Genomic DNA, 12069 nt, shown 5'->3' on the forward strand with positions numbered 1-12069 from the left:
ACCATTTTCCCCAAGAATATCATTAGGAACTTTCAAATTGCTCATAAAACTGTGTGTTTCCACTTAAAAGCCCATCAGAATGCCTAATAGCTCAGCCACCACTCAAGTAATTTACCATGCACCATGTGCAAGGTTCTATTACGTGAATGTAGCCAGCGGTGCCAAGGAATGCTATGAAGAATCAAACACCTGTACGGACTTATCAGTCCCTGCTTACCTGCCAGTGCTGACAACAACCTATGGCAACAAGAGCCAATTATTTCCTGTAGCTCAAAGCCAGCCTTACGAAAGCCATGGGAGAAGCTGGTCTTTCTCATCAGGTGAGATTCAAGACATATGTGGACAGGCGTGAAGCATCCCCTTTACTTACCACCCCCACCCCATGCCACATACATGTATCCCCATGAAACAAATCTAGTTTGATACTAGATTATTTAACAATTACTTCAAGCCTTCTACTTGAGGACATGCGTTCTGAAGAAGACACCAGGTCTTCCAAACCACGAATTACTTCAGAGAGAGAGAGAAACAGTCGCAGACCAGCTGGTTGAGCTGACACGGCGGGTCTGACGGGCTTACACCGAGTAATGAGCAGAGTTGTCACGGTTTGTCATTAGTCATTTGTGAGATCCTGAAGGAAATGAGGGGGAAGAGCTTTCCTCTGCGCTAGTCCTGTCACGATCCACATCCAGATCCACAGACAGGTTCTTGCGCACGCACATACACACTTGGACACCTACATTTTTCCCTCTCGCTAATCTCCATCTATGCATTGAGTATAGTTTTGTCTGGTGACTATTTGATAAACAAGATTAAGTTGATTTGCCCAATAGAATGGCCACTATCCATCCAGATTCCCTTCTCTCCTATCCCCTTTGTCCTATCATTCCATCTTCCCTTGGGCCTCACAAACCTTGTTACTAAGCTACAATGACACCATAATCCTGGGCTTTAAAAAGAACAGCTATCAATGCGACTCCCAGCACCTTCTCACTCATAACGCTCACTTCCGTCACACTCTTTCTCCCTCGGTGCAACCCTCTGAGAAGGAGTAGAATGGCTCCCGGGTTTCCAAGACTACAGATCTCCATGGGATCAGACAGCCTTCGCGTTCCCCTGCACGGTGGCTGATGAATTCAAGCCACTGCGCCACTAGGGGCCCTTCCACCTCATAGGAATAGTAAACATCATGAAACGCTCTTTCAGGGTAGTGATCCTAGAATTTGGGTGTGCTTCTCAAGAAATTAAAATTTTAAATTAAAAAAATTAAAATTTTTAAATGCTGAATGCAAATTCTACAGTCTATAGCTCGTGCTTAGGAAACTCTAGTTTGGGACCCAAACCTGAACTCCTCCGAATTCTACTACCCTCTCAGATTATGGTGGTACTGTAATTATAGGGAAAAGAACACAGATAGTAAATAACTGCAAGGAAGATAAAAAAGATGAGGAAGTTAACATTGTAAAGATCAATAGCAAGTTAGAGTTAAGCAATGTAAAATAACGAGGAAAAATTACGAAAGAAGAACTTTGGGGTCGTTAAATAGATGAGTGGGAAAAATGGTTCACCATGCAATATAAATCAGTAAGGAAATTTGTGGAGAAATACTGGGGAAGAACAACCAGCAAATAACTAAAAGAAAGGGAAAAGCTAGCATGGAAAAATCTAGATAATATAAAAGAAGATAAAATTCTAACTATATTTTCAAAGTCTTGAACCTTAAAGGAAAAATATTTGAGGGAGTTGGGAATTGGGGAGAAAGTCTAAATAGTATAATTGTAATATCCTCCTCCAATCTGAAACCTTTTGCAATTTTAAGAGAAAAAAAAGGTAACCTCTACAAGTTTATTTGATTATAAAACCATTTATGTAGAGTATTCAAAAGTATAGTCTCAGATTATTACAATGTTTAAAAATGTAGTGAGCTACAAACTATGGAACTTACTGTCAATTTATGAGAAGATAAAACATCATAAATATCATAAATCTGATTATACAACAAATAATGGTTATTGGGATTATTATCTTTCATGCTCAGTCTTTTTAATTAATTCAATAGGCATTTATTGATGTAATTCATTTGAGAACGCATGTGATTCCCCTTATAAATATCCTAGAATTACCTTCACATTAGTATTGTCCTTTTCTTTTCTTTTTTTGTGTATTTTTTTTACATTTTATTAGGGGCTCATACAACTCTTATCATAATCCATACATATACATACATCAATTGTATAAAGCACATCCGTACATTCTTTGCCCTAATCATTTTCAAAGCATTTGCTCTCCACTTAAGCCCTTTGCATCAGGTCCTCTTTTTTTTCCCTCCCTCCCCGCTCCCCCCTCCTTCATGAGCCCTTGATAATTTATAGATTGTTATTTATAGATTGTAATTTTGTCATATCTTGCCCTATCCGGAGTCTCCCTTCCCCTCCTTCTCTGCCGTCCATCTCCCAGGGAGGAGGTCACATGTGGATCCTTGTAATCGGTTCCCCTTTCTAACCCACTCACCCTCCACTCTCCCAGCATCGCCCCTCACACCCCTGGTCCTGAAGGTATCGTCCACCCTGGATTCCCTGTGCCTCCAGCTCCCATATGCACCAGTGTACAACCTCTGCTCTATCCAGACTTGCAAGGTAGAATTCGGATCATGGTAGTTGGGGGTAGGAAGTCATGCTGCGCTCCCTCCCTCCTCTAAGCTCAGTTTTTATAGAAAGTCCCCCCCCCCTTTTTTTCCTTTAAGATACCAAGGAACAGAAAGAAAATCAAAACATTTTGGATATAACTTTGTCTCATAGATGTTTGTCTCAGATCATTTGAAGTTGGGGTTGCTCCTCAAAGCATTGCCATTGAACAGATTCGGACCCATGGTAACCCTTCAGGAGAGAGGACGGCCCCCACTGGGGTCCCAAGGCTAGCAGTCTTCACGTACACTGACTGGCACGCCTTTCTTTGTGGCGTGGCTGGGATGGTTCAAAGTGAAGATTTGGGGTCAGCGGTCATCACGGTCTTCAAACCAAACTCAATGCCACTGAGAGGATTCTCTTAGCAATAACCACGTCTCTTCTCAGAGGCGCCTGCTTCCGCTGTAATTGGTTATTATTAGATGTTCTTAAGTTAGTTCCCACTCACTGCAAGTCTACCCAAAACAGAACAAAACACTGCCCACTCCTGTGCTCGCCTTACAACCATTGTTGTGCTTGAGTCCCTCTTCCCTGCCACGGTGCCCGTCCACCTCCTTGAGGGGCTTTCCTTTTTCCAGTTCTTTCTACCCTCCCAGCCTGGTGTCCGTCTCCAGGAACCAGCCTCTCCTGAGAACATGCCCAAAACAGGAGACAGAGTCTCATCATCCTTGCTTCTCAAGATTGTTTTGGCTTCTTCCAAGACAGGTTTATTTGTTCTGGTGGCAGTTCATGTCCTTTAAATATTCTTTGCCGGCACCAAAATTCAAGTATATTCTTCTTCAGTTTTCCTTATTCAGTGTCCAACTTTCACATGCATGTGAATCATCAAAAATACCGCAACTTGGGTAATTTCATAGGTAAGCCCACCTTTGGCCCACCTTTGTCCTCAAAGTAACATCCTTTCTTTTCAGAACTTTAAAGAGGTCTTGTGCAGCAGATTTACCAAATGCAATGCATCCTTTGATTACTTGACTGCCGCTTCCATGAGCATTGATTGTGGATTTAAAGCAGGATACAATCTTTGCCAACTTCAATCTCTTCTCCACTTACATGATGTTATCTATTGATCCAGTTGTGAGGATTTAGGTTTTCTTGACATTGAGCCATAATCCATAATAATCCTTGCTCTTAATCACCAAGCACTTCAAATCCTCATACTTTCAGCCAGCACTTTAATTTGGAGCTCATTAACTTTATAAAAATTGTAATAATCAGAGGTAACTAAAGTTTTTAATATTCCAAATACATTTTTATGATCAAATCGACTTGGATAGGTCATTTTCTTTTCTTAAAATTACAAAGTGATACGACCCTGCAACCCCCCTACCAGGCATCTACCCAGAAGAGGCAAGAAACAAACCAGGGCCAGACACCTGTGCTCCGATGTTCATCACAGCACAGTTCACAATTGCAAGGAGTTGGAAACAACCCAAATTTCCATCAACAGATGAATGGATCAAAAAACTGTGATACGTACATACGAAGGAGTACTACGCATCCCTAAAAAGCAGTGAAGAATGCATGAAGCACATTGCCACATGGCAAGAAATGGAGGAAATCATGCTAAGCGCAGCAAGTCAAGCACAAAAAGACAAGTACAACATGAGTCCACTGAGGTAAGCTTAAAAAAATGGGGCATAGGGGAAAAGCTACTATATACATCCGTTCCTGGGGTGAGGTCCAGGTACTATGGCAGGGGCCAAACCCAGTCCAGGGATACTTATGGAAGCCAACTAAATAGGAGGGGAAAAGAAAAAGAGAGGAAAAACAAAAAAGACATGGGTAGGGAGGAACAGGGCACTAACCCACCCAAGGGGAGGGTATTGTGTATATCTCCACAGGAGAGTAAGAGAAAGGCCAGGCTTCAACCTGATGAGCTAACACATGAATACAACATACCAGCATGTAGCAGGGAACCAATAGAGATGTCTGTGGGCCTAGCCCCAATCCTGGCTACGTGGACTCACCACAACCACCACCACCACCCCACACACACACACACTGCTGAAAAGAATTTACTTCAGAAGACAAGAGAAGTTACATCTCAGGGAGAGGGACACATCTGATCAGAGTACACAGGAGCAAAGAGGGAAGGAGAGTGAGTGGAACACATTCTGGCCCACTAAGCCTTGAGGATGATATTCCTGCTCAGAGCACCCAATGCACAGAAAGGACCATAGGGCCAGCCCCACCATGAGACACTGAACCATAGAGCTGCAGGGGACTACACACATAGGGAAAACACTAAGGGCGTGCAACAGAGCAGCAAGGGGAGCAAAGCAAGGAAGTCCCCAGGGAATACAAAAATAGACTTTAGGGCCAGAGCGTGGCACCCCATTAGACTTGACTAGAAAACACCCCTTAAGGTCAACAAATGGACCTGAAACTATTTATAGGCTTTTCCTTTTTTGTCATTGTTTTATCTTCCTTTGTTATTTTGTCTGGCTTTGTCTCATGTTTGTGCTTATTATTGTCTCTGCATGTCTATCTAGATAAGATAAGCCAGATAAACACTCCAGAGAAGAAAACAATGGGACCGATGGTTCGAGGTGGGAGATGGGGATGAGAGAAGGGGAGGCGGGAGAAAAGAAGGGGGGTGTCAACAAAGCCAGGGACAAGGGAACATCAAGTGATCTAAAATCAATGGAGAGAAGGGCGTAGGATGCCTGATGGGACTTAATCAAGGGTAATGTAACCGAGAGGAATTACTGAAACCAGAATGAAGGCCAAACATGATAGTGGGACAAGAGGAAAGTAAAAGGAAATAGATGAAAGAACTAGGAGGCAAAGGACACTTATAGAGGTCTAAATACAGGCATGTACATATGTAAATATATTTTTATATAATGATAGGGAAATAGATCTATATACTTATATCTATATGCTAAGAATTTAAGGTAGCAGATGGACATTTGGCCTTGTCTCAAGTATTCCCTCAATGCAAGAACACTTTGTTCTAATAAGCTGACATTCTGTGATGGTCACCTGCCTGACACCATTGCTGAAGAGAATTGGGGGAGGGCCACGGAGTGCAGATCAAAAGCACATCTGTAAACATTGGCCATTCCCTTACAGAAGGGTCACAAGGAAGAGATGAGTCAGCCAGGATACAGTAGTTCTTTAATGCTTCCTCCCTCCTACCATCATGACCTCAATTCTACCTTACAAAACTGACTGGACCAGAGCAGGTACATGGGTACAAATAAGAGCTGGAAACACAGGGAATCCAGGACAGATAAACCCTTCGGGCCCCAAAATAACAATAGAGATACATATAACCCCTTCCTAGGAGGATGCACAACAGAAAAGTGGGTGAAGGGAGACAGTGTTGATGTAAAACCTGGGGGAGGGGTGTTATACATTATCAAGGATTCATCGAGGGAGGGGAAAATGAAGAGTTGATATCAAGGGCTCAAGCACAAAGAAAATGGATGGTAACATAGGTACGAATGTGCTTGACCCAATGGATGTGTGTATGTATGGTGATAAGAGCTGTAAGAGGTCCCAATAAAATGAATTTTTTTTAAATTACAAAGTCCTCTAAATTCAATTAAGGATATTTATTTACAACAAATACTGCCTACGGTTAATGCGGTCTTACATTAATTCAACAATATTATTCTAAAGTTACTGTGTGGTCACTGTGGCTCCCCACCCAGATGCCTCAAGACCCTCAAAGTCCTTCAGCAATCAGTAATGAAGCACCCACTCCCCAGCTGCTGGGCCTGTTAGTCATTGGCAGTTCCCAGCGATACCCTTCTTATGTTCTTGACCAAAGAGTTCCACCCGGCCAGCATCCAATGACTAGTCTAACAGAACAAGGCAACTACTGCTCCTTAGGAAGGTAGATGACAAAACTTCATCTCGCTTACATTGAATATGTCATCATGAAAGACTGATAGCCAGAAAAAACGCCTAGTTTGGTAAAGTAGAGAATTGGCGAAATGGAAAGAAATGACTATTGTGTGAGATGGATTCACACAATAGTCACGGCAAGGGGCTCAAACAAATCTCATCATGATCTTGTAGGACAGGGTAGAACTGCCACCATCAGTCTCTAAGGTTGTAACTCTTTACAAGTACAGAAAGCCCCATTTTTCTTCCAAGGATTAGCTGGTGGTTTCTGAACTCTTGACTTTGCAGTTAGCAGCCCAATGCATAACTGCTATTCTACCAGGGCCCCTAAGGGTTAGATAAGGCTATAGAAATATGGCAGCTCGACTCCTGAGGTGATGGCGCGCCGTGCTGGTGCTGGCGGACATGGACGGCGCGCTGGCAGACTTTGAGGGCGGCCTCCTGTGGGGTTTCCACAGCCGTTTCCCCTCAGAGCCATAAGTGCAGCTGGAGGAGCGCCGGGGCTTTGTGGCCAGGGAGCAGTACCGCCTCCTGCAGCCCGACCTGGCGGACAAGGTAGTCAGTGTATACGAGGCCCTGGGCTTTTTCCTGAACTTAGAGTCCATCCCCCGGGGCCTGGAAGCGACGTGCAGGATGAACTCCATGGAGAATAACCAGGTCTTCATCTGGACCAGCCCCCTGTTGAAATACTAGCACGGTGTGGCTGAGAAGTACCGCTGGGTGGAGAAGCACCTGGGACCCCAGTTTGTGGAACGCATTATCCTGATGAGGGACAAGACTATGGTCTTGGGGGACCTGCTCATCGGTGACAAGGACATGATTCAAGGCCAAGAGGAGACCCAAGCTGGGAGCACATCTTGTTCACCTGCTACCACAACCAGCACCTGCCCTGCCCCCTACAAGGAGACAGCTGCTCTCCTGGAGTGACAACTGGAGGGGCTTCATGGATGCCAAACGGGGTGCCTTGCTGCCGGGACAGGCCGAGGGACCCCAGCAGTGGACAGTGTCAAAAGGATGCGCAGACAGGCCAGGGAAGGGTCCCAGCAGGGTTGAGTGACCAGATGGGGTGGACAGAGCAGCCCCTTGGTCCCTCTCACCTGTGTGAGACATGCGAAGTGGTTGAAGCCCAGGAAGGGTACTAGAATGAGCCCTGGGAATCTGGTCAGGAATTTTAAATAATAAAGGAATCTGGCTCCCTAAAAAAAAAATGAAAGAAATATGGCAGCTTTAGATTGCCATCATTCTTTTAATAGTGGAAATGTAGACGGCAATCTAATCTTTCAAAATGATAGAATAGTGAATGTTTTCTCCCAAAGCTTTGCTTCTCCAAGAAAAATAAAATCTGGTACCAATAACTGAAAAATAAAGAAGTCAGTAAAGATGCAGGACAGTTAAATAAAAGCACACAGTGAAGAATGAGCTTAACAACAATAAATAATGAAAATATTTTTTCAGGTAGAAAATCGGTTAAAAAAGGTAAAATACAAATGAGAAGAAGTACTTATGTTTTTATAAAGTTAGAAATAAAACTAGAACACAAACAATAAATACCCTCACTCAAAGTTACTAGTTCATTAAATTATCCAAAGGTTTCATATTTTCTGAAATTGAGTGTGATCTTTCTCTGCTTGCAATCGTTCAAGGAATTTGAACTTTAAAAAAATTATTATTCCCAGTTTCTTTTTTCCTATCCTTTAACTTTTCTCACTCCACTGTATAGCAGTTTCTAATATCCGGTCTATTTCCAGTCCCCACAACCAATGCATAGCTCTTTTACTGGGGTACCTCTCCTGCTCACTTCAGAGTTTTCACTTGCTGTCTCTCTCTTGCAAGAGTCTCTTTCTTCTGCACTATTCAAACAAACAGAGCGCTCTTAGATGGCATTGACCTTGAAAAGGCAACTGGTCAACAGACACAGAGTTTCTAACATAAATCCAACCATCTCCACTGCAATTCAAAAATGAACTGCCTACCAAATATATTAGATGTTTCAGAGCTACTTCCTGCTTGGCAACGGGAGCAAGCCTGGGCCCTGGTAAAGTAGCGACAGCTGATTTGCAGGCCTGGAATGCTACTGCATCTGATCCTTGTCAGGACTACAGAGGGGCTTATTTACTCTCTCCCGCCTGGGCCCTCCTAAATTAGTAGTGTTTTCTATTTACTTATCCCCTAGCTTTAGACCCTGAACAATGTTGAGCATGGTGTCACTGGCCCTGGTGCCAGACAGGATCAGGGGCTCTGAATATTTACAGTTTCCCTTCTTCTGCTTCCATAAATGACATGGACAATCTGAATGGAGAAAACCCGGGGCCAGCTGGCTGGAAACACAACTGGCAGTGAAGTATTTGGGATCCTTCCAAGAGCTGATGTTTAAAGAGAGGCCTTTTAAAGAGCAAATTCCAACCACCACAGTAATCGTTCGGCACTAGCTGTCACACTGAACGGTAGGATTTTACTTAGAGTAAAGTTTAGGACCCTGTCACATCTCACATTTCTTAAGAAACTGCTGAGTGTTGAGTCAGTACCAAAGACAACCAATCCTCCCCACCTATTCAAAAACTCAAACACTGCCAGAGAGCCCATGCTGACTCATCGACCCCCTCCGGGTTCTTTCTCCTGAGGAGCTGCTGGTGGCTTTGAATTGCAACCATGCTGAAGGCAGCCAAACATCTAACCACTGCCCTGCCAGAGCTCCTCCTTCCCTTGAACAAATGTTAAATAGGGAGAATATACATCCTGGATGTCAAACCTGTTGTATCTTCATGCACCAAGTCTTATTTGAGCTTGAATTTCAACCATGCAAAAATAAATAAAAACGGTTGAGAAATGGAGGAGAGAGAGAGAACGAGAAACAAGAAATGACTTGGGACGTTAGCTGGAGCAGCATGGAACACAGCCAAAGGCACTTGAACTCATGTGGGAGGTTAGTCCTACAGCTTGAGGCCAACAGACAAAGGAATGCAGGTTTCTTTGTAAGAAAGTGAATAAAATATCACTCGAACTTCGGCGTTTAAGAAAGTAAAGGGACAAAGTGAAACCTGCATCTCCATATTTGCTTAATTCAAGAAAGAGCTTGTGGAGGTGGGGGTGGGGCCGAATCATCTTGGAGCACACTCGGTATCTAAGAGTTAGATGCTAAAGTTACTTTGCTTTGTTATGCTTTCCTTGCTGGACTCTAATAAGAATAGCATTGAACTCTACCCATTAGTTAACTCTAGAGTACCCATAACCAGCGTGGTAGTGGAAACAAAGTTATGCTTTTGGGGGGAAAGGGGTTAATAAGGCCAGCAGTTCGAACCCACCATCCACTTGGTGGGAGACAGATGAGGCTTTCTTCCCTAAAGAAAGAGAGTTGAGCAAACCCACAGACTCCCGACTCTGCCCTCCAGGGTCGGTAAGAGTAGAATGGACTGATGGTCGTTTGTTTGCTTGCCAGTGGCTCATTAGATTGTACGGTGTATCTATAACTCCACGTTCTGAGAGTCACACGTTAGCATCCAAACAATCCCACGTGTTATGGAGGCTCACCCGCCCCGCCCCCCAAGAGCGGGGGGGGGGGGGGGGTAGAAGATAAGTTTGTAGGTGGTGAGGAAAGCTTCCTGTCTCTCAGGCATCCATGGTTGGATAGAGAAATGGAGGCGGGACCCAGAGAAAAAGGGAAGGGGCTCAGGGAAGCCACTGCGCCCAGTAGAAGTTTCATCATAACCCAAACCCGTGACCGCCTGGATGGAGCTGGGAGACACCCCCCACCCCTCCCGAAGGCATACCTCAATATATGGCACGATCTTGCAGGAGAAGTCCTCTAACAGCCACTTCTTGGTCAGTTCGTGGAAGATGACGAGCGGCAGGCAGAAGAAGATGATGAGGAAGTCCCAGAAGGCCAGGTTGGCCAAGAGGGAGTTGGAGATGCTCCTCATGTAGTAGTTGTGACACACGATGCACATCACCGCCAGGTTGCCAATGATGCCGGTCCCAAAGATCACCACTGACAGGCACATGACCGCATAGGCGCCATAGGACTCCTGGGTCAGCGGGTAGAAGGGGTTCTTGAGTCGCACACGCCGGCTGGTGCTGTTCCCCCGGCGGGGCCCGCCACTGTCCAGGACCCCTTCACCCGAAGATCCATTCTGGGCCAGCGCCCTACCGGGAGGTGCCAAAATCCGCCCTTCTTGCCCCGCGGGTCCACTCGCAGATTTGGGTGGCGGTTCCCGGTGCGAGCCCTGGAGATTCCCGGCTCTCTTCGGCCGGTGAAAGAGTTCGCTCCGCACCCTCTGCTCTGGCCTGTGCCCCGAAAAGCCAGCGCCCCAGACACCCTTCCCTTCCTTCTCTAGGGTCTTCGGGGAGCGCACGAGGTGCCCCATGCCCAACGCGCCAGGGGCTTCCTGGCCCTGGCCCCCCTTCCAGGTCCTCCGAACGCCCGGCCACCTGGCCAGGGATCCCGCGGGCCCGGTGGTCGCTGGCTCCGCTTCCGCCCCTCGAGCCGCACCTGGGTCACCGCCTGGGGCTGCCGACAGGTCCCTGGAGGGGACCGCGCGCACAGCCGCCACCAGCTCCTCCTCCCGCCGGGGCGCACGGGCTCGCAGACCGTCTTTGCCAGAATCCCCAGTCCCCCAAAGGTCCCTGCGGCGGCGCTGGGTCAGAGCGGGGGACTCCCCGACACAAGTTTCCCTCGGCGGCTCGGGAGCGGCCCCCAGGGCAGCGGCCGTGGAGACCTCGAGTAGCAGTAGGAGCAGCAGCCGCGCGGCGCCGGCGAGAGGCGCGCCCAGGACCCGCATGGCTCGGCTAGGGCGCCCCGGGCAGCGCGGTGGCCGCTCAGGATCAACACCCGGAGCCCAAGTTCCTGGTGCGCGGGAGACGCATGTCACTCTGCACCCCCGCGCGGGGGTGGTGGCGGGCGGGGGAAGGGGGAGAGGCTATGAGGAGGTGACCGGACGGATCTTGAGGTCGCCACCTCCCTACAGTTCTTCCTCGTGAGCCATGCCCTTCGCCAGATCCAGCCTGAACGCGCGGTACCCCCAAAGGTCCGAAGAGGAAGCGGCCGCTCCGGAGGGCTGACCTTGGAAAGTTGCAACTCACACCTGACTGTGAATGGACGAAGCGCCGGGACGCAGCCCCTCGCTCCTACTCGCGCGGAGACGGTCGCCTTCTTGGTAACAGTCGCGCAGCTATTTACATCCTTCCAGGCGGCTTTCTCCAGGGCGCGCCGAGGTCTCCCGGGGAAAGGAAAACCGCGTCCCCCGTCCCCAGACCGCGGGCAGCCACCCGTCCGCCCCCCGCGCGCTGGAAACAGGTTGCAAAGAGCCAGGCGCCGCGCGGATGCGCCCCGGAGACCCGCGAGGCCACTGCTGCCGCCGGGCAGCGCGACTGGGGACCCGCGGCCGCTGTCAAAGTTGCCTCGGTGCCGGCTCCAAGTGGACCACGGGGCGGCCCGGGCGGCGGCTCCCCGCGGGGAAGGAGCGCGCGCAGCCGGCCGGGCGCTGCGCCTGGTTGGCCGGGGCTGGCGGGAGCGGGTGGCGGCGACCGCGGGTGC

General features: G+C 47.7%; 1 protein-coding gene and 1 pseudogene across 1 annotated transcript in view; one reads left to right on the forward strand and one right to left on the reverse strand.

The window, feature by feature from the left end:
• Positions 1–11314, reverse strand: part of GPR37 (G protein-coupled receptor 37) — a 31154-nt gene extending 19840 nt beyond the window's left edge. Inside the window, exon 1 of the mRNA XM_075558620.1 lies at positions 10307–11314. Within this exon, the coding sequence (XP_075414735.1) occupies positions 10307–11314 (1008 nt within the window). The remainder of the gene's footprint in view (positions 1–10306) is intronic.
• LOC142457027 (5'(3')-deoxyribonucleotidase, cytosolic type pseudogene) lies at positions 6918–7596 on the forward strand (annotated as a pseudogene).
• Positions 11315–12069: the final 755 nt, after the last annotated feature.

This window comes from Tenrec ecaudatus, chromosome 9, assembly GCF_050624435.1.
Source record: "Tenrec ecaudatus isolate mTenEca1 chromosome 9, mTenEca1.hap1, whole genome shotgun sequence".
NCBI lineage: Eukaryota > Metazoa > Chordata > Mammalia > Afrosoricida > Tenrecidae > Tenrec > Tenrec ecaudatus.